This window comes from Hydra vulgaris, chromosome 01, assembly GCF_038396675.1.
Source record: "Hydra vulgaris chromosome 01, alternate assembly HydraT2T_AEP".
NCBI classification, from domain to species: domain Eukaryota; kingdom Metazoa; phylum Cnidaria; class Hydrozoa; order Anthoathecata; family Hydridae; genus Hydra; species Hydra vulgaris.
Window position 1 is genome coordinate 43178328 of NC_088920.1, and position 24641 is coordinate 43202968.

At 29.4% G+C, this 24641-nt stretch overlaps 2 protein-coding genes across 2 annotated transcripts; both read left to right on the plus strand.

Annotated features, from left to right (window-relative positions):
• The first annotated feature begins 1126 nt into the window (after positions 1-1126).
• On the plus strand, positions 1127-5677 carry LOC136075356 (uncharacterized). Its single transcript, XM_065788254.1, has 4 exons — positions 1127-4592; positions 4669-5333; positions 5405-5509; positions 5583-5677. The coding sequence occupies exon 1, from the start codon at positions 1602-1604 to the stop codon at positions 2679-2681; it is 1080 nt and encodes a 359-aa protein (XP_065644326.1). The 5' UTR covers positions 1127-1601; the 3' UTR covers positions 2682-4592; positions 4669-5333; positions 5405-5509; positions 5583-5677.
• A 1892-nt stretch (positions 5678-7569) lies between these two features.
• On the plus strand, positions 7570-8310 carry LOC136074427 (TNF receptor-associated factor 5-like). The gene has a single exon (XM_065786745.1). The coding sequence runs from the start codon at positions 7570-7572 to the stop codon at positions 8308-8310; it is 741 nt and encodes a 246-aa protein (XP_065642817.1).
• Positions 8311-24641: the final 16331 nt, after the last annotated feature.

Genomic DNA, 24641 nt, shown 5'->3' on the forward strand with positions numbered 1-24641 from the left:
AAAATGAAATGATTGAAGGCTTCCATTTAGAATTTTCAAGATGTTGGGGTGGACAACATTATCAAAGATGCCACAGAAAAAGCTAACCAGAGCGGAATTGATGGTGGCTTTCTAATCAAGAGGAAGCGCAAAGTGAAGCGGATGGCACTTTATGAAGCTGAAGATGACTCTCACCTTCTCACAGCAGAAACAGAATTCGGATCTCAGTGCAACCTTGTGTTTGACAGCATTGTTACACAAATTGAGTGGCGGTTTGAAGCTGTATCCTGCTGTATCCTCTGATTTTGACTTCCTCAGTGGGCATTCACTCTCTAAAAGTTCAGTGGATGAACTCAAGAAAAAAGCTGCAAATTTATCTCAAATTTACAAGGCAAAAATTTTTCCGATTTCCAGTCAGAAATAGCAAGCTTTAAATATCAAGCTGCCGCAATGATAGACAATTTTAAAAAATCTAGCCCGATCGACATTTTGCAGCTCACTCATAAATATTCTTTGACCAATGCTTATCCCAACACAACAATTGCTATTCGCATCTTCCTCACCATACCAGTCACAGTTGCTACGTGTGAGAGAAGTTTTAGCATACTTAAGCTCATAAAACGCTATATGAGGTCAACAATGGGCCAAGAACGTTTGTCTAGTTTGACTATAACTTCAATTGAAAATGAAGTGGCAAACAACATTGATTTTGATGATGTCATTAGTGAATTTGCCTCAAGAAAAGCCAGAAAAGTGGCATTGAACTTAAGTTTGTGCAACCTTAATGACAAATTTTACTTATAACTTGATGTGATAAATTTTGTGATCAATAAATCATTTTTTTCGTTTAATTTTCTTCTTTTCTTTTTTTTAAGGAGGGGGAGGGAGAAGGGAGGGGAAGAGGGGGCGCAATTTTCTTTTCTTGCCCGAAGCGCAAAATTGGCTCGGTACGGCCCTGAAATTTTATACATAAAAGGCATGGCTTACTATATAACAGGCCTTGCCAACGCGCGGCTAGCGTAAAAAACTGGAGGCAAGATAGTTTTATATTTGAAAAACTAACAAGCAGTTTTACAAAATAAATACGGGGGTGGTTTTTTTTTGTAACAATAATAATTATAAAACATTAATAAATAATTATTATAAAATTAACAAAATAATTTTCATTTAAAATTTTTTTTAATAAAATTAATTTAAGTTGAATATATATATATACATAAGTTTAATATTTTTATAAAATTTACAATAACCAAACACCCGTAATCATTTTAACTAACTTCCAAATTAAAAAAAAAAAGTTAGTTGAGAGGTGAAGGATTAAGCAAAGGATTTAATTTAGTATTTAAAAAATGGTTCGTCGATGTTGTGTAACAAATTGCAATGGCAATTATAATCCTCAGAATAGAGTTAAAACATTTAGACTTCCAAGAAACATTGAATAACGAAAACGTTGGATTGTTATAATACCAAGAGATAATGTTCCTGATACTAATAACACCGTAGTATGTGAAAGACATTGGCCAAAAAATTATTCAACTGTTACTGATTATGGAAAGCTGAGACCTCGTGATGCTCCGTCAGTATTTGATTGTATAAAGCCAAGTTTAGTTCCTACTGTACCCATGCCACTTAGAAAAACATCAAAAAGTCTTAATAGTGTTCGCTGGCAAAAAGAGGACGAGTTAGCAATATTTAATTCACAAGAAAAAATAGAAAGTATTAATGTTTTATATGAAAAGTTAAAAACTAATGAATTTAATTTTGCTATTATTAATTATTTATGCAATGATATATTATATATTCAGTCTTCAGACTTTTTAAAGGAAAGTGCTATTGCTAGATTTCTTCTTTGCATATATAAAGATCTCACTTTTGAAGCATTTCATTGTGGAGTTAAAATAAGTGTTATGACTTTATCATCTAACCGAGTTTATATTATGAACAAATTTTCTCATATCCAAGAAGCATTAAGATTTTTAAATTGTTGTGAAATAACACCCAAAAAAGAAGTTGTATATCAACAAATTTTGTCAATGAATAAAACATGTATTGGGGGAAAAAAGTATCCAATTGAAACAATTGTGAGAGCATTTGAGTATTTTTCTCTTTCACGATCAGCCTACAATCGCATCAGAGAAGATTTTGAACTTCCAAGTTTACGTACTTTAGGAAGAATTACATCTAAATGTAAATCTTTAGATGATACCACTTATATCAGACATATTTTCTCTAATCTTAGAGATGATAGACAAAAAACATGCATTTTACTTCTTGATGAAGTTTATGTTAAACCAATGTTGCAGTATCATGGTGGCATAGTATTTGGTAAATCAGTTAACAAACCTCATCTCTTAGCAAACACAGTACTGAGCTTTTTGGTTGTAACATTGTTTAATGGACCAAAATTTCTTTACAAAATGTTACCAGTCAGAGAACTTGATGCTGAGTTTCTTTTTGAACAGACAACCCTGATTCTTGATGCAATTAAAAATAATGGGGGCAATGTTGTTGCTATTGTCTGTGATGGTAACAGAGTCAATCAGAAGTTTTATAACTTTTTTGAAAAAAAAGAAGCATGGTGTACTAAAGATAATATTTTTCTTTTATTTGATTATGTTCATTTATTAAAAAGTATACGTAATAACTGGATCACAGAAAAAACTCAAGAACTTGAATTTTATATTGATGGAGAAAAAAAATAGCACGTGGGGTTGATATTATTAATTTGTATAAGCTTGAAACGAAAAACATTGTCAAAATGTCTAAATTAACAGAAGTTTCTGTTTATCCAAATCCTATTGAAAGACAAAAAGTTATCACTTGTCTGCAATTGTTTTGCGATGAAACATTGTCAGCATTAAAAAGTCATCCAGACCTGAGTGAAAATGAAGGGACGATTATTTTCATCTTTAAAGTCGTTGAATTTTGGAAAATTTGTTCACAGTCCATATGCAGACATTTGTTTGAAAGATTCTAATCGAGCTGCTATTGCTTCTGCTAATGATGACAATTTAAGCAAACTTTCTGCAATGGGTGATTTTGCAATGCAAATGAAAAAAATGGAAAAAGGAAAAAGAGTCAAATTACTAACAAGAGAAACTGCTAATTGTTTAGCTCAGACCTGTTATGGTTTGGTTCAGTTGTCAAAATATCTTTTAGATACAACTCATCAGTATGTATTATTAGGCAACTTTACAACAGATCCATTAGAAAAGCTCTTTGGAAAATTAAGACAAGGCTCAGGAGGAACTTATTTTATTTCCGTTCAACAAGTTCTTGAAAAAGTAACTATATATCATACTAAGTTGCTATTAAAGTTTGAGAAAAGTTCAGATGTGTTAGCCAATCTTGGTTCAGATCACTCTTGTCCAAAATGTAAATTTTTACCAACCGAGGGTATTTGCAACGTTATTGACAATTTACCTGCTCTGTGTGATTCATTGACTGTTGATATTAAAATGTCATTAGTTTATATTGCTGGGTACATTATTCGTGAAGATGAAAATCCAGATGACACCTTTTATTTTTATGAAGCCTATGGAAATTTTGTAAAGGACATAAATCGAGGAGGTTTAACAATTCCTGGTGACAAAGTCTGTCAATGGGCAACTTACTGTTACATTCTTTTTTATGAAGTATATAATGACACTTGTCGGTCATCACTGTGTAACCTCCTTATGATGCTATCAGAATTTTTTTCATTAGGTATGCAAAGACATCATGGATTAACAATGACAAATATTTTATTTAATAATTATTGTCGACTCTATTCACCTCGTTCCCACAAGGAGCCAAAGCAGAAGTTGATAAAACTCAACGCAAAGTAAAATTTTTGCAACGTTTTTAACAAAAACTGTAAAAGAGTGTTTAGTAAAATATCTAAAAAGCTTGTATTTACTTTTTATTCTCTAAAGATTTTATCTCTTTTTTCTCAAAAATTTATTTTTAATACTTAAAAAACCCATTAATAAATTTTGTGGTAAATGCTAATATGAAATTATAGCAAAATATAAATCTATATATACTAAATTGTTTAAACATAATTAGTTTTAGATACATTTAAGTTAATTAAAAATTTTTATAAATGTTATTCGTTAGTTATATTACAATGTTAGTTATAAACAAAATTTAAAAAAAAAAAGACTAATAAATTCATCTTTTCACTTTTTATAAGTTAATTTTAGTAGATATATCATACAAATATTATATTCATGAGAAAATCACCTAACTGAAAATGTAAACTACTGCAAAGTAATATTTTTAATCTTGCCTCCAGTTTTTTACGCAAGCCGCGCGTTGGCAAGGCCTGTTATATAGTAAGCCATGATAAAAAGCGTATTTTTTGTTAACAAAATCAAATGGCAAAAACTCGTTTTACGAAAAGAAGTACTAAAATGTCCGAAATTGTGTCAGAAAATAATAGTATCATCTCGCAAGAAGTAAAATTTACTGAACAAGAACTAGTATTTAGTGACAATGACATTACTATAGAAGTCATCCTTATAGAGGATGATAATATTTTTGAAATTTTTGATGAAGAAGATGGTGTCGACTTTAAAATCAAAGATAAACCGCAAGAAAAACCACAAAAAAATAATATTCCTAAACACAAAGTAAGTTGTTGTTTTTTTTTCAATTTTTTTTATAAATAAAATAAATTTTTTTTAAGACTTTTTTTATTTTTTTTAGAAAAAAAATAATAAAAATCGCAAGCGATACAACGCGAAAAGAAAAAAAAAATTTGAACAGGAAAAATTATTATATATATCTAAAAAATTATAAATATTTTGTTTTATTTTTTCGTCTTATATTTGCTTCTTTTAATTGATGTTTAATATCGACATATGATTCAGCGGTATGAACCCAGCTTTTTATTCTTTTACCAACTCTTCCAAGTTTACGGTTTGTTTTATTATCTTTATATCTGTTATTTGTTCTTCGTAAACAAGATAATATTCTTTTACAATTGCTCGGTAAATACTGACTTTCAGTCTGTGTCGATGTTGAACTCTGTTTTGTACTCGTTTGTGTTTGAACTGCTTTTTTTGTTCTAGGAACTGTTGTTTTTGTACGTGTCATATTGACTGTGTTTAATGATCTAGGAGTTTACCTTATTTTAGGCATTTTATAAAAAATGATATTTTTTATTTATATATATTTTTGTTTATTACAAAAAACAACATGGTTTTTTTATATAAAACACCTAATATTTTTTGAGTAAAAATTAAATACGTAATAATAAATAAAACAAAGCACGAAGTTTTTCATGATGGTTTCTTCAGAAACCATTATATTATAAAAGATGACAAAAAAAATTCCTTTTCATCATGTGCAACCTTATTCGCCTATATTAGGTAATTTTGTTATATTATTTTAAATAAAAAAATAAAAAATATTTTTTATAAAACCTTTTTTTTTCTTATAGATAAAAACATGGAAAGATTAGAAGTCTTTCTGCAAAGCATTCAAGAAAGAAACGAAATAACAATGAACAGAGAAGTGGGACCTTCCCACTGGGACAGCTCCCCTCGTAAGTTTAACTTTACTTTTTTTTATAAAAAAGTATAAATTATTTTTTTTAATATTCTCTCTCGCTTTTTTAGAGAGTCCGGATCCTGTTCCAGAAAACGAATAATTATATTTTTTGTAGAAATTTTTATGTATATATTTTTTAATAGAAAAATTTTTTTTTATAGTCTTTTTTTTTTGTTTATTTTGTTTATATTCTTCTTTTTTTTTTGTTTATTTAAATTTTATGCTATCTTTTTTAATACAATAGAAAAAAATGATTAAACAAATTATAAATCATACCTCAAAACAACTGAATCATGCTTGGAAAGAATTAGCTATTAATCTCAAGTTTAGAAGAAACGAAATTAAAAAAATTGATGTTAGTTATCTAAAAAACTATGATAAAATAAAAAATTTTTTAACTCTTTACATTTTACAGCACACAAACAAAAAAAAAGCAATAAGTCATTTATACTTTGTTTTATCGAAATGGCAAAAAGAAGATGTTAATAATGAACTTTTATTAAAATTACATGTTTGTAAATTATTTATATTAAATTATTTACGATAAATATTATATTTTTTTAGCAAAAATAAAAATGAATTTTTCACTATTTAAACTGAAAATAGCTGAACGTTTACAATGGCAATGGCAATGTTTGGCTCAATATCTTGGATATAAAAAAAGAGAAATTGAATGTATACAACAAGACTATCAAGACACAAACGAAAGAATGCATAGAATATTAACTTTTTATATCAAAAACACGGAACAGAAATTGAAGCAGCACGTATTTTATACCATACATTATGGTGTTGGTCATTAGACCTTTCATCAGTTAAAGAAAAAAATCAAGAACTTTTAAATAACATAATTGAAAGCATGACCCTATTACAAAACTTTATATTACAATAATTTTTTTTTGTAACTTTTTTTTTATTTTTTTAGCAAACTTATATATTAAAAAAAAATGATTCAATATATCAAAAAGTGTGGATTGTAAGAATAACAATTTTTTTTTGATTCTTTTTTTTATGTTTTTTATACATTTTTTATTTTTTTCTTTTAGTTATGGTGAATATATTAACGAATGGATGATTTGTTACCACGACTTGTTATTAACAGACCAAGAAGAAAAAGAATTGGAAGAAATAATGGAATTGGAAGAAATGTCAGAGGAAGAATACCAAATTTATTTAGAACAATTACTAGCAGAAGATATAGAAGAAATGGAAGAAATGGATTATATTGAAGAGTTGAAAAAGCAAATGATAGAAGAAGAAGTAGAAAAAGAAGTAGATCAAATAGAAAAAGAAATTCACAAAATTATTAATGAAATAAACTTGGAACAATATATCATTGATATTATGATAAAATGGATAATTTACCAGAATTAAATTTGTAAATATTTTTATTTAAATATATCTTTTTTTTTTAGACAACTAAAAAAAAATGATTAATAATAATGTTGATTACAGCGACATGTATCCTGGTTTTGGGGATCTGTTAGAAGAAAGTGACTTGAAAGTAGAAAATATGACTTTTTGTGATTTATACGATAACAGAGACAATGAAATAAACATTTTTTTTAATTTTAGTTCTTTTATTTATTCTATTTAGTCATTTTATTTATTTGTTAATTCTTTTATATTAAAAAAAAAAAAGACTGGTGTATTTTTTTATTATTGTGGTTTTTTATATAAATAAATGTTTTTTTTTTCAGCAACTAATAAAAAAATGGCAGACAACATATATCCATGCTGTTTTTGTGACAAAGAATTTACTAAAGAACAACTTATGAATCATCAAATAGAATGTTCTACAGACCAATTCTCACACGAATGTTTTACGTATAAGAAAAAAAAAAAGATTTGTTAAACCAGGAATGTGATTATGAATTTCTAGACATACAAAAAATATGCTTTTTTTGTAATACCAAAGTAGATGAAAAAGATTACTATGAACACTTTGTAATCTGTTTTTAATGTTATAAAGAACAACAAAATCAATATTTCGAGCAAATTATTCAAGACGAAAAGAAAAATTTAAATTATTTGAATCTTTCTATTAATCACATCATGAATGGAATAAAAAATCATCACGAAATCTTAACTAAACAAATAATTGACACAAAAGAAATTTCAAAACAACAAAAAGAAAAAGAGCAAGAAATTAAAAATCTGAAAGAACAGAATGCTAAATTACAACAAACCTTGGAAGAAACCAACAACGAAATGCTAGAATTAAAAAAACTCACCTATGACATGTTAACAAATCAAGAAGAAGTACAAAATCTCAATCAAGAAATAACAAAACTCAATCAAATCGTAGAAGAAAACAGTACAGAATTCTTAGCATTAAAAAAATCAATTCAACAACCACAAGTAAAGCAACACCTCTTTAAAGACAAACATATCATCATACTCGATCAAATGAATCTAAGACTGCTATCAGATGAAGCATATTATTTGCAAGCTGTTTACTCACCTGAAGGGTATTATTGTCATATAAAAATATATACTCGAAGCACAAATGTTAACAATGTAGCCATTTTCTTCCAACTCATTCGAAGCGAGCTCGATGATGTTTTAAAATGGCCCTTTGCCAAAAAAATAACTTTTACTCTAAAAAATAATGATAAATTTTTTGCTCTTACTATCACCCCCGAAAATTATATTCAAAGTTTAAACGCGAGTTCTTTTGATAAACCTACCGAAGAATACAATGTAGCTGTTGGTTTCCCCAATATTATTACACACGAAGAACTAAAACAATTTATTATTAATAATAATTTATTTATCACGATTACTATTCAGTAATATATTTATGTAAAAAAATGATTTTTTTATTACATTTTTTATATGTTTTTATTTATGCTATTTTTTTATCTATAATTGTTATACTTTTGTTTTTTTTAGATTAACTAATATAAAAAAATGAATTCAATAGAAATTTTCAGACAAATAACGGATGAGCTCACTAATGAAAACGTTAGAAGTATTACATTCGTGTTGATACTTCCACATGGTATCAAACAGAAATTAAAAAACGCATACGATCTTGTTGAGTATATAAAAGAAAATGCCATAAAAGATTATAATGGAAATATTCATGAAAGTCTAGAAAGTAAATTGGAATTTTTACTTAAAATATGTAAAGTAATTCATCGAAATGATATTTTTAACAAATACAAAAACAAAATACCACGACTACCTACTTATGAAGAAAGTATGATAAAAAATTTACCACCTGTTTATTCTCCACCAAATGAAGTATTTCCAAGCGCAGTCATTGAAGCCAAGCAACAAGAACTTTTGAATTTTTATAACCCTTTACCTGAACCACCTGAAGCACCTGAATGCGCCCAAGAACCTGATTTCTTCTAAAAAACTTTTTTTGGGAAACAATTCATAGTTTTTTTTACTTGTATAGTAAAACTATGACTTGTTTCCCAAACATAATTTTTTTATTGTATTTTTTTATATATTTGTAATTTTTTTTTAGAATACTAATTAAAAAAATGGGCAGCAACTGGGGTAATATTGCCTACATAATTGAAAAAAAATTTAGTTCATTTCACTACTTTCTCCATAAACGTAGAAAACAAATGAAACGAGAAAAAAAAGTCAAAAAGTTGGACAAAAAAACTAAAGAACATTGCGTTTATTTGGAAAACATTCATTCTCACACTAAAAACTTTGAGGACGAAACACGGACTTGGTTTGAACCACATGAACGACATTTTTCTTATTATGTTTTTCATTATGACGATAATACATTGGATAACTTGAACAAATTTACCCATGAAAATCAATCAAAACTCACCTTTAGATTTATGAAAGATTTATGTAAAAAAATTTTGGCACATCAACGAATTCGTTTTGAGTTTAAACAATTACAAAATAAAATCATTTCTGTATTCGATTAAACTAAACTACCACTCTCTAAATGGAAAAATAAAGATGAAATTAGATTATTGTTTTACAGCATTCGAAAACACATCTTTTACGAATGGAATGTTAAAAAAAATAAACATTTATTATTTTTTCATCTTCAAAGACGTTATTTTACAGATTATTTCATTTACTTTTTACAGAAATATCGTATTTTGCTAATCCACATAAACAACTAGAAACATATTTAATGAAAAAACTATATCATTTAATAATGGAATATATAAACTGGGCAAAACAACAATATTTTTATATTACAGAACCTTGTTTTATTCATGTTAATATTGTAAATCAATTTTTTAAATTTTTTTAGACAACTAATAAAAAAATGGAAATCAAAATACAAAGAAAAAGTTTCGAAGAATATGATTTACGTTATGAAAAATGGGTATGGTTTTGTCCACACACGAGATTAAACTTCAAACATGAAAAAGTTCCAACCTTGAAAAACCTATGTAAAAGAAAAATGGCATTCTACAGAATGAAGATAGAAATGAAATTATTTCAAATGAAACTGGAAAAAGTGATCCCTTTTGAATATTACGACAACAAATATATTATTTGGGATCAAACCTTTAACTTACAGACACAATTTGGATTTCGTTTTTTATATAGAGATCATTTAGAATTTTTTTACGAACAAGCCTATTTTTTATATATAAGTAGTGAAATATTTTTATCTCATTATTTTCATTCTTATTTAAATAATACTCAATATGATCAATTTTATATTTATTAAAAGATTATGTAAATTGGGCTACAGAGCAATATCATTTTATCACATCTCATAATTTTGTACATTCAAACTGTTTTCTATTAAAAAGATAACTTTAAACCCACTTATATGTTTGACCTTTAATGCCATAATGCTTTAACTTTGAAAGTAAAATTCCATGATTAACAGTATTGAATTTTATTTTAATTGTATTCAATATAACTTTTGCATTGCAACTCTCTAAACTACCTGTCTATGATGGATACTGTTTAAATACTATTTAATGAAATAGAAACCAGTATGTTACATAATGTAATTCTATTATATTGAAAATATAATGCAAGTAATTCTTTTTTTCCTTTCATATCTGCAAATTGGTCTAACGTAAAACAGGGTGAATAGTAAAGGAAATAGGTACAATAGGGAAAAAAATAGGGAAGGTAAATAGGGACAGAGACCAGAAAAGTTTTTGTATGTCCACAAAGCAACAAGAACAGCTAATGGACCATTGAAACTTTTTTTCCAATCAAGTATAGCTCAGCCCATATAGTTAGTAACACTTTAATTTTGCTGTGACATTACCTGCAGAAAATATTGTAAAATAAGATGTTCCAAAAATATGAAAAAAGCAATTATGAAAAAATTCTTTTTGGTGCAGACAAAAGCAATGAAGGTGTAATTGTGGCGCAGACAAAAAAAATGAAGGTGTAATTGTGAAACTTGACCAAATTGTTGCATAAGAAATATGATGAAATTGTGATGTTACAGAATATACGCCTAATGTTAACTAATATATTTTGATTGATTTCTAGTTTATAGGAAAAAATACCCAATACTGGGATGAATCGGGAAAGTGTGGTTGCTGTCGATTTTGTTCAGAACTCTTAAAAGAAACGGAAATTGTATCTTGGCCGAGTTGATTAAGTTTAGTACTCAGTAGAATGCCGTGAAACATTTCTGTGTCTTGGAAAAAACGGAAACGGGTCTCACTTTTTTATTCCTCAAATTGGAATGGGATGTATAGATCAACCATTTCTTGAACGTAGAGATGTTTTGAAATTCAATGTAGGCTCTAAGAACTGGTTACAATTTTGTTAATATCAGAGATAGTAGTACCTGTATCAATATTTTTTTAGTACTTAGAAAATACTGCGCTTCGATTTTATTTTAGTTTCATTCCAAATAATAAACTTAAATAAACGGTGCTTATTTTTGTAATTGAATAATTTAAATAGTTCGACGATTTTTATTGTTAACTTTTGTTTATTATGTGCTACTGTGCCACATTTATGTTTTACGTAGTAATATAGGGGAGACCAAGGCATGATGAGGAGTGGGGCAAGATGAAGAATGTCCTAAATTTTCACTTTTTCATTAGGTGGAAGCATTATTCGAACACTACTAGTTCAAATATTTTTAAAAAGACAGTCTAGGGCAAGATGATGGGGACAAGATGGTGAGCTTGTCATCTTGCCCCGTGTTTCGAAATTTATTAAACTAACCATGACTATGATCCAGAAGCTGTTGTGGAAAAAATGAAAATGTGAGAATAAATTTTAAACAGATTCTAGGAAAAATATTAATTTGAACCTAATAACTAATTGCCCTAACTTCTTAGTTTAAATTTTGTTATTAAATCTGTATTTAAATATATAAAATCTGAGTCCTGAAATTTTTACTAGAACGCTAAATTTTATTTCAGAAGATGCCGGTTCATGGAAGAAGATTTAGGTATAAAATCCTACATAACAACAAGATACAAAATGTTTTTTGGATTATCAAAGAAACAGTGTAGAAGACTAACTTTTGACTTTGCTGAGAAATATGGTATTTCGCATCTGTTCAAAGATAGTAGGAGAATATTAGCCAGCTAATTTTACAAAGAAACATAAATTTAGTGTACGCAAACCTAAAGCAACATTAATTGCAAGAGCGATGGGTGTCAATAAACCAAGCGTAGACAAGTTTTTCAACATTTTAAGAGAGCAACGGAAAATAATAATTCCCTTCTTCTACAATGCAGATGAGTCAGGTCTGTCCACAATGCCTAATAAACTACCCATAAATCTCAGTCCAACAGGATCTAGAAGAGTTTACATAACTTACATAACTTTTCGAGACTATATTATACTGCAGAAATAAAAGCATCACCATGGTTGGGTTGTCGCCCCATACATTACATCATCTTTAGTCCCTTGAAATTTCATTTTTGGCCAATTTAAGACCTACTATAAAAAAGCATGCAACAACTTTATGTTCACTCATCCAGGACAACCAATCATATACAAAAATACTGGTGATTTTTTTTTTTTCAACATCTTTACTTCCAACAAGACTGCAAGCAACCACTATTTAAGTTGGATGTTACTGGAAGAGAAAAGATGATATTTATAGAGCAGTAGGGGAGATGGGGGCGCATTGATCGCCGGGGCAGTATGATCTTTTGGCTTTTACTCGTTCATTTTTGCCTTACTAGAGGTGAGTTTTTGCCTTACTAGAGGTGCCTTACTAGTGAGGTTGCAATTTAATTAACCATTATGCTTTCCTAATTGATTATTTGTAATACTTTTTCATAAGGTTATCAGCGTCAAAAAAAATAAAGAAAATATTGTTTTTCGTCATAAAAAGTGATTTTATTAAATCGTACTATAATTCAAATATATTTTTATTTAGATGTCTGTATGGGTTAACAACAATTTTATTTTAAATTTGTAAGTGTTAGGTGTATAATATAATATATAATTTTTATTTGGCTGCAATTTATACAGTAGATATTGCTATCAATATGTTACCTATACCTATTGGGGTACATTGATCTTTGACTATGCGGGGCCCATTGATCGGAGGATCAAAGTGCCCCATAGAAGACGAAGTGCCCCATGTTTTTGTTTATAAGCAATACAGTTAAACGAATGGAATTGTATTTATAATTTAAAAAAAAACTATATATAAACAAACAATAGCTTTTAGCATTTCATTTTTTAAATCTACTTATGTTATAAGCTAGTAATAATAATACTATTATTTTATAATATCAAAAGAATAATATTTAACATAATAATTAAAAAATATTTAACATAATATTATTATGTTAAATATTAGCATTTATTAAAAACATATGTTTTTATTGATATATTTTTTTACAGATCTTAAAATGGTTAGAAATAGAATTAAAAAAACAAATAAAGTTGCTATACCAAGTGAAACAATGAAAGTAGCTGTTAATAAAGTTTTAGAAGGAACACAACTGAATATTGTAGCACGTCAGTTTAACATAGATAGAATGACTTTAAAAAGATATTGTCGTAAAAAGAGGCTTAATCCAAATGAAGCTTTCAAGCCTAACTACAACAATAGACAAGTTTTTACAGCAGAAGATGAAAAAAGTTTATCAAGTTATTTACTAATTGCATCAAAAATGAACTATGGCCTTTCAACTAGGTCAACGCGATTATTGGCATATGAATTTGCTTTAAAAAACAATAAGATATGCCCATCATCATGGATCAAAAATAAAATTGCAGGCATTGATTGGTTGCAAGGTTTTATGAAAAGACAACCAGAGTTGTCTCTACGAACACCTGAAGCAACGAGCTTCGCTCGATCAACAGCTTTTAACAAACACACTGTAAGAGAGTTTTTTCAAAATCTTAAAACGGTAAGAAATCGATATAAATATAATCCTAACTGTATATATAATGTTGATGAAACTGGTTTAACAACCGTTCAAAAGCCGGTAAAGGTTTTAGCTGGTAGAGGAAGTAAACAAGTTGGAAGAATCACATCTGCAGAACGAGGAACATTGGTAACTGCATGTTGTGCCTCTAATGCTATTGGAAATTCCATTCCTCCATTATTTATTTTTCCTAGGGTAAAGTTTCATGATTACATGATTAAGGAAGGACCTCCTGGATGTGTGGGATTTGCAAGTCCTTCTGGTTGGATGAACTCAGAAATTAGAATATTTAACAAAATGTTTAATCCATAGAATGGATTAAACATTTTGTTAAATATTCAAACTGTTCTCAGGAATCTCCAGTTTTGTTACTTCTCGACAGTCATGAAAGTCATATTTCTGTTAAAGGCTTGCAATTCAACACGGAATTACAATGATAAGTTTTCCTCCCCATTGCAGCCATAAATTGCAGCCATTAGATAGAACTGTTTTTGGACCATTAAAAAGGTTTTACAATTCTGCATGTGATAATTGGATGGTTTAAAACCCAAGACCAATGACCATTTATGATATTGTTTCAATAGTTCGAGAACCGTATACAAAAGCTTTCTCACCATCTAATATACAGACAGGATTTAGAGTAGCTGGCATTGAGCCATTCAATTCTGAAATTTTCAAAGATGACGAATATTTACCATCATCAGTTACAGATAGAGCTGCTCCAGATACAGTTACTATCACTCCTGTCAACAACATGGAATCTGAAATGATACCAGCACATGTTAATCACATAGAGTCTGAAATAACTATAGTAAATATTGAAACAAGTATTTTAAACAAAGTGTCAACAAGTGTTGCTTCTATAATCTCACCTGAGGTTTTAAAACCTTACCCAAAAGCATCTGCCAGAAAAAAAATGTTGAAAGTAGGCAGTTAAAAACAAGGATCTTGACTGATACTCCTGTCAGAAATGAAATTCGTTTGTCAAAAGAAAAGAAAATTTTGAAGCAAACCAAAAATCAACAAAAAGTCTCCACAAAAGATAAGAAAGAAACTAAGAATTACTTGCTTAGGAATAAAAAACAATGTAAACCAAAAGCTGTTTCACAACTTGACTTTCACAAATGATGAAATATTCTTAATCAAAATATTGTACTTTTAACAAGTTTTGTAAACTTAAAAGTTGTATTCTTATTTCAGTCTTTATATTTCAATTCTTATAAATTTCAAGTTGTTGTAAAGTTTTAAACGTATATAAAGCGGGTAGCTTATAGCTGCTGTGATTTATACATTTTTTAATTAAAAATTAGACTAGTGGGTTTAACTGCTATATTTAAAAAATAATTAAAAAATTTAGATGTATTATATGTTATACAATATTACCCTTTGACTAAATTATTTACAAGATTTAGTTATAGAAGTGTTAAACGTTTAGATAATATTACGCATATAAGATCAATGTGCCCCAAGTCGGAGATCATAGTACCCCATAGTTTGGGGTACATTGATCTTTTGAGAGGGTTGTTTAAAAGTTAAAATTATTCATGTTTATCAGTTTTTTAAATCAAAATATTTATATATTCCAAAAGCCAGATAGTTCTACATGTGTTTCGTAGTTAATAAGTTTTTACATCTCTTTCAGGTTCTGCGCAATTTTCAAAACACTGCTACGGCGATCAATGCGCCCCCATCTCCCCTATAGCAATTAACAGACAACTTAAAAGATTGAAAAATGTATGAATCAGGAAAACAAGATGAAAAAAAACTCCAAAGGACTGATGTTCGAGGAAAAAAACCAGACGAATAAGGATTTTTGGAACACTTAGGAACAGTCACATTAAAAAGATGAGACTTAATTGAATGACAGAGGAAATGATTCAGTGCTGTAAATACCAAGAGTGGTGGCATGAGGAATGTTCCAATTATGAAATCAGTGTTTTTATTTGTGGCTATTGTTTGCAATACTATTAAATACTTCAACATTATATTACATTGCATTACGCTTAGTTTTTATAGTTTGTAAGATGTAAAAACACATCTATCATTTGTTTAACCATGTAACATATTCAAAAGATAAAATATTTTTAACTATTTTCATTGTTCTCATCTTGCACCAAAGTCTAAGTCATCTTGCCCTAGTACTGGGGCAAGATGACGATTTGTAAAGGTTGTAAAACAAAAATTATCTTTTATTTTTTTATTTTATTTAAATAAGTAAATGTTAGTATATTTAATATCAACAAGGACTAATTTGACATGTTTATGTAAAATTGATTTTACTATCCTTGAAAAAAAATTAATAAGCAACAAAAATTGTTGACATAGTCATCTTACCCCGATCTCCCCTAATACTAAAAATCTGTAAGTTTTATGCTTAGAACAGCACCTTTTATAACTTGTATAATAAAAACTTTAGTTACGTTTTGTTGTTTTAGAGTAAATGAAGCTTTTGTCTAACTGTGTGCCTGTTGTGGATTTTAGTTAGTTTTAAATATTACCAGTGCACTTTAGGTGCAACTAGTGCACATTAGGTGCACTGGTAACATTGCCTGGTAATATTGAAGAGCACTGATAACATAACTGGTGCATTTTAGGTAAGCTGTTGAACTGTTATAACCTTACAATAGAGACATTCTTCAACCCGAGAATAGAGATAACATAGAGGTAGAATAAAGTAAAAAATATAAAACAGCTGGTGTCTTTGTTCATCCCTCATATGTGGGTCAATAGGGACAGACAAAATAAAAAATAATAAGATTATTCATTAATTTATCAAAAAATTATTCATTAATTTGTCAAAAAATGCATAACTTCAAGGGAGCAGTATATGGTCATATTTAGTATATTTAGTGCTCAAAAATGCAATCAAAAAACTATATTTCAGTCAGTGGTACCAAAAAAACATTAAAAACTCTCCCTATTTATCCCATTTTAGGGTATTTAAATATTTAAATAATTTAAATATTTAGGGTATACTTTAAAATTTAATCGAACTACTTATTCTGCTTCGTGCAAAAAATTATTTCCTTAAATATGTTTTGAATCTTTTTAATGTGCTGAAAGATCTTTTTTCAGATACAATGCTATTGTAACTGAATGTTTTATTAACAATGTTAATAACTCGAGCAGATCTTAAACACTGTCACAACTTTAATCTCCGTTTTGAAGTGTTTTTTTTTCGTAGAGAAAAAGACGCGAAGTCATTGCATTTTTTTTAAACGAGTTGTAAGACTTTGTTTTACTAAAATACCTTAATTATCCTATTTTGCAAAACATTACGACATCTTGTTTCCCACCTTATAAAATTGAATATTATGTTGTTATTATGAATTAATATAACTTTTTATTATTAACTAAGTTACATAACCGATACTGAAACTGAATTTTCGGTCAATCATTAATGCCAATCAAGAGTTACTCCTAACAATTTAACTAATTTAACTGGATTGATTACACCGCCATCTAATACCATCAGTAAATTATGCGGTAGTTTCTTTCTAGGGTTGTTAAATATTATAAACTGTGTCGAATTTATCGTTAGGCCATAAGACGTACAGAAGTCTCTGGATTTATAAAATGTATGTACCAGTTTCGTTGTTAGTGCATACGGGTTCGCATCTTCCTCAGAGTGGGTAATATCGTCAGCAAGCTGAGTTGTATGAGAATTAGAACAAATTGTAAAATCTTTAATGTAAATATTAAAAAGTTTGTACGGCACTGGTTTTTGCTGGGTTACTTGATTGGCCTCAATGACTCTCTGTTCCATATCGGATAAATAACTATGGAACCAGTGTTATGTTTGGCAAAATAGCTGCAGCTAAATTTTTTAAGACAAATGCTGGTAGACCATCGTACCCTGTAGCAATTTTTTTTTTTTAGGTTCGCTAGATGCTGGTATACTATTTTGCAATCAATTTTTTCAAGACTGAATGAATCTTTAATGTTACATCCTGGAATTAAATTTAACAAAGATATTTCGAGAGCTCTCACAGAATCCGCTAAATAGGAGTTTAGGATATTCAAATCTATGATCGCCTTTTCACTTTTTTTGGAAGAAAAGCTCACTTCTCTTATGAATGCACAAGCGCTCCGAGTGTCTTTTTGATTGAGGAGGTTTTGTCCGAGTTTTTTACTGCTGCCTTTATAACAATTTTAATTATTTTTTTTAACACTTGCAATTTAGTTTATAAAGTCTTTATTGTTATAGTTATTAATTATTTTTTTTTTTTTGCAGAGGTTACAGAGGTGAATCATTTCTTGCATTTTTTTGCATTGTTACAGAGGTGAATCATTTCTTTAACTTCTTTACTCATATATGAGCCTATGAGAGTAAAAGTGGACCAAGTCCAATTTTTTTCAAATGACCCTTATGTATGTAAAACTGCTAAAAATTTGCTATATTTTTAGAGCAAAAATGGACCTAGTCCATAACACATTTATTTCTTATTCAACAGAGGGCAGCACATTTTTACTCTAACAATAAATCACCAGGTATAGAGAGTAATAGTGGACCAAGTCCATTGATAGTGCTTTAATGTAAGAAATCAAGATTCAAGACCACATAAACTACACATTTTCTTAGAACTATTATTATTATATTAGAACAAGAATAAGATTTGTACAGGTAAGATGCTTTAAATGAATATCTGATTATGGTTTTATATTAATATAGTGAAGTATACAGCACTTTCACACTTTATAAAGTGACAAAACTGAAATAGTTTGGTGAGCGATAATATAAGATTTATTCAATTACTCTCAGCAGGAATATAAACATTGATTTGTTAGACAGTAGATATAATGGTCTGTCACTACCAAAGTTACAGCCTCTTTAGAATGGTCTATTTTGTGGCTTTAAGGTGGTAGTATAGTAATTAAAATTGAAAAATTCATTTTTTCAAAAATACCTTTTTTAGCTAATATAACTATTGTAGAGTCGAAATCTTATCTTGCTATATAATAAAAAAAATCAGTATATACCTCTGAAATTGCTTTTAAATTGTTCAATATCAATTTTTATCCATAGCAACGCTTTATTTACCAGGGTGCTACCGGTTTTTGCAATCAAAGTTATATAAAATTAGCGATAAAAACAGTTTCATGCTAAACTTTTATAATGAAAATTGTTAATCAGCAGTTACTTCTTGTTTATTGACTCGATTTATACGCGAATGAGCACGCTTTTTTGCTATTTTATGCTCTTTATAAGTTCACCAATAGTCTATAGTGTAGTATACATCAGTCAATTTTTAAAATATCTTATTTTAATAAAAGTGTAATAAATAAAAGTGTAATGGGTCGAACGAAAAGAAAACAATCTTCTAAAAGAGTATACCAAAATAAGAAAAGAAAGTTTTATGGAAACAGACATACAAATGTCTGCAAAAATAATGAAACCGTAGCCATACCTTAAGTTGAAAACATACAATGCTCCTCATCCTACAAGAAGTTGTTCAACAAAGAAGTTGTAAATGAACCTCAACAGATAAATGAAGACTTTACCTTTATTATGAACTTTGGTTTACTTAAAAAAGCAATAATGGTCCTTAAATGCCCAGAATGTAACAAGTTAGTAAATTTTCAGTTTGATTCTTCAAAAAAATATGGCCTAAGTATTGGACTAAAAATTTGTTGCAGTGATTGTGAATGGGAAACGATTTTTTTTTCATCTGCTAAATGGATAAAAAAATTAATTGTGTTGGACGAAAACGCTTTGACATAAACACTCGTACAGTAATTGCATTTCGTGAAATGGGTAAGGGATTTTCAGCAATAGAAACATTTTGTGGAACTATGAACATGAACCCTCCAATGAATAAAAACTGCTATAATGACACATTGCACATAATGTTGGATGTCTATCAAAGTTTGGTTGACAAAAGCATGTCAAATGCAGCAAATGAGTTACTATCAATCAATGAAACATCTAAAGATATTATTTGTGGGTTTGATGGATCATGGCAGAAACGTGGATACACCTCAAACAATGGATTAGTAACAGCTGTTGCTGTAGAAAATGGTAAGTGTGTTGATTACGAAATAGAAACAAAAACTTGTAAGTTGTGTTCTATATGGGAGTTAAAAAAATACACACATCATGAAGAATATAATGATTTTCACTCCTTACATTATAAAAAGTGCAAAATCAGTCATACCGGTTCAGCCTCCTCTATGGAATCAAGTGGTACAATAAAAATATTTTTGCGTTCTGAAAAAAAAAATAATTTGAGATATACAACGTTTCTAGGAGATGGAGATAGCAGTTCATATGTTAATGTCGTTTCTGCAAAACCTTATGGAGATTTTGAAATAAAAAAAGCAGAGTGCATTGGGCATATTCAAAAACGTGTTGGTACTAGACTAAGAAACTTAAAAAAACAAAATAAAGAAACTTTATGTGATGGCAAAAAGTTAGGAGGAGCAGGTCGCTTAACAGAACATGTTATAAATACATTGCAAAATTATTATGGTAGGGCAATAAGGCAAAACGTTGGAAATTTATATGGAATGAAAAAGAGTGTTGCAGCTGTACTTTTTCACTGTTCTGAAAGTTGTGATGGTTAAACGCGTCATCAGTTTTGTTTGCGTACTAAAGATTCTTGGTGCAAATTCCAGTCTGACAAACTGACTGGCAAAATTTCATATAAAGAAAATATTTGTATTCCCGCTGCTGTCTGCAACACCATCAAACCAATATTTATAGACCTTGGTTCCGATAAACTTCTTGAAAAATGTTTGCATGGAAAAACGCAGAATCCCAATGAGTCTTTAAACCAGTTGATATGGAAGCGATGCCCAAAAGATATATTTATTGAAAGAACTGCTCTAAGTATAGGAGTAGCCTCAGCTGTACTAAATTTTAATGAAGGGCATCAGTTCTTAAATAAGTTGTTTAATGAGCTTGAAATGGAATTCGGTGTAAATGCGCAAAATTACTGTTTACGTAAAGACAATAAACGAATCATTAAAGCAGAAAAACAATGTAGTACTAAAGCAAAATCAAGAAGAAAAAAGTTAAGAGCAATAAAAAAAGGTTTTTGTGACCAAAATGAAGAACTGGAAGGTGTAACTTATAAAAGTGGTGAATTTTGAACTACTTTATTCTTCTTTTTTTTTTTAATTGCGTTTTTCTCAAAATCATGTATTTGGGGTTTGCGACGTGAATTTTTTAAAAAACCAATTATCAGATTTACTTGAAATTTGGCACACATACTCACTACATTAGTATCTACAACATACACTAGGATAATTTTTATTGCTTCTCTCGTTCAGTAATTTTTAATCATTTTTTTTCATAAATTACCCCCAAAATTGCAAAATTTTACACAAATGCAAATATTTTTTGATTTTTTTGACCATATCAAAATCTTCTAGTCTATGTTGCAATGCCACATGTAATATATCACCAGCCAAATTTTCAATAAAAAATATATAAGGGTTCTTGAAAAATCTCTGTCGCAGTTTACCCCATTTATGGGCCTTCAGCGATAATTATGCTGAAGAAGATTTGTCATAATTTTTTTTTTTTTTTTTTTTTTGCTTATTGATGTTATATTACACATTGTAGAATTTTTTTTTTATTTGAAAAAGTTGATTTTTTTTTTTTTACTATACTACCACCTTAATAACATCTAGTTAGGGGAGCACTTGCATGCATGTTATGTACATGTACATTATTCTTTCTAATAATATTCTGAATGTATGTAATATTTAAAAAATATTTATTGTAAAATAGTGTAAACATGCATTCACGAGCCGCACACATGGTGTCACTGGCATTGATAAAGTGCAAAAAGGTTCAGAGATCTCTAGCTACAGATACAACAATTGCAGATCCTAACTTAGCAGCAGATATACAGACAAAACGTTCTACATTAGCAGCTGAATCTCCGATTGTAGCCAATAATTCACCGGTTGTAGCAGTTGAATCTCCGATTGTAACAACTGAATCTCCAATTGTAACAACTGAATCTCCGATTGTAACCGATCAACGCCCTCGAAAACGAAAACGTTGTGTAACGAATTGGAAGAAAAATGTGATTAAGCGCTTACGAAATACAGGTAGCGAATATGTAAAGCATGGCGGAACGTTACAAAAAGCTAAGAAATTAAACGAACATTATTTAATAAATCACAGTTGCAAAAACAAATATGCTGAAAATTTGACTTTAGAGCAGACTAAAACTCTGTTTGAAAATTTCTGGAAATTGGGAGATTTTGATGCACAAAATCTGTTTCTTGCTGGCTGCGTGAAACAATCAACAGTAGAACGTAGACGACCAAGAGTAAGAAAAAACAAAATTATGAAAAATGAAAAAAAACATGCAAAGGATTTTAAAGATCATATTCGCATGTTTCCCACATACGAAAGTCACTATACTAGAAGTCACAGTGCATCTCGCCGCTTTCTACCTGCTCATTTGACGGTATCCACTATGTACGACATGTATAGAGAAAAATGCATACAGGATTCAGTCGAACCCCAAAAAGAGTGGAAATTTCGGGACATTTTTAATCATGAATTTAACTTGACGTTCCATCAGCCACTAAAAGATACGTGCAAGAAATGTGACATTTTTAAAACAGACATTGAAATAGAAAAAACTGAACACAAAAAATCTCAACTAAAAGCAGCGCATGAGATTCATTTGCGCAAAGCAGAGAAGGCGCGTCAATCCTTAAAACTAGAAAAGGAAAACAAAGACAATAAACATGCATCTTTTTGTTTTGACCTGCAAAAGGTCATGTCATTGCCTTGCCTTACAACCAATGAAGTTTATTATTGCCGGTAATTATCAGTGTATAATCTAGCCATTCATGACCTTAAAAATGACAATGCAGTGATGAATGTATGGCATGAGGGAACAGCCTCACGAGGTGCAGGTGAGATCGGTTCATGCTTATTGGCATATTGTCAAAATCTGGCAAATAGGGATATTACGTCTATTACAGCATTCAGCGACTCGTGCGGCGGTTAAAACCGAAATATAAAAATTGCACTGTTATGGATGCATTTGACGCAGACGACGAGTATTGAACTGGTGAATCATAAGTTTATGGTCTCTGGGCATTCTTATTTGCCAAACGATGCAGATTTTGGAGTAATTGAGAGAGCAAAACCAAAATCCACAGAGATCTTAGTGCCAGAACAGTGGTATAAATTGATCGAGAACTGCTCTATGAAGAAGCGCTTCAGTGTTGCAAGATTAAGCACTGATAATTTCAAGAGTGTGGAGCCCTTATTAAAATTAATTACAAATCGGAAAGTGGATGAGAGTGATCAGAAGGTCAACTGGCTGGATATGCAATGGCTGCAACTTAGAAAGAACGAGCCATACAAACTGTTCTTTAAATACTCTTTAGATGACGACGCATCATTCAGTTTCATTTCGCTAGCGAAACGCGGACGTCAAACGAACCTTAGTGAAGTGAGTTTGGCTCCACTGTACTGTGGAGCAACAAAACTGAACAAAGAAAAATACTCAGATCTAATGAAACTGTTAAAGTATATTCCTCCCATCTATCATGACTTCTATCAAAAGTTGGAACACAGCGGTCACAACAAGGATGTACTAGAAGATGAACTGCTCGATGACAGCGGCGATGATGATCAGTAAATTCGTGTGGTTTTTATTGTACTGTTTGTAATAATGAGGACTATTTTTGCCGATAATTAATAAATAATAATTGTGTTTTTTTACAACATAGTATGAATTTGTACTACTTGTCTTAATTTGAGTTGCTGATGTAAACGAATAATATGAAATTTGTTCATGATTTTACACTAAAATGATTTAGCGATTTGTTGATTATGTTTAGAGAAAAAATGGACCAAGTCCATAACTATTATTATATTATTAATATTTATTCAAAAATTTATTTGTGCATTTCACATATCTTGTTGTCTAAGAAAAAAGATTTAAAATGATACTAGACATCAATAATATTACATATGGCTGATTTATAATATATGCAAACACTAAGAACGCTTATTTCTAAAAATATAGAAATATGGACTTGGTCCACTTTTACTCTTATGGGCTCATATATAGGCTTGTTTTTTATAAAAGGATGCTGTTTAAATGGAATCAAGTTATCAAATACTTTTATTATAGAGGATAAACGATAACGGTTTTTCAACTATTTAAAAATCTCGAGTTTTTTTTGTTTGTAAAACCAAGTTACGTTTAGGCTGGAATGCTGACGTTGCTTCGATGTCAAAAGTAAAAACGTAAAAAAAGCCAGACTAACGTTGGTTTAATGATAAACAACCAACGTTGTTCCAACGTCGTTTTATGGTTAATTATAAGTTGATAACGTTTTTCTGATGTCGTTCCAATGTTAAATAGACAAACGTTAGAATAACACCGTAATGCCGATGGGTATCTTACTGGGTAAACTCACTTACTCTTGGTCCGTCAAAGCGGGCTATGATGCTCTTTAGTGAGCTGAACTCGTCTTCGCGGGCCTTGGCATGTGGCCTCTATATAACAATTAGCCCAAAAAGGATAATCCACAATACCAATGTTTATCTGCGACCATATTAGTATATCTGTGACTATGTTATATTAATTTTATATATCTTAATCGTATAAATATTTATCGTATAAATAGCAAGACAACGATTGCATAGATAGAAATAAGTAATGTTCTGAGTTGGAAAAAAAATCAAAACCATGCGCACGTATTGAATACTAAAAAAAGTTGTTTTTTTTTTCATAATTTTAAATAAATTATTAAAATCAAACTTTAATTTAATACCAATAATAATGGAATTTTATAAATAAAGATTTAAAAGTCTTTTAT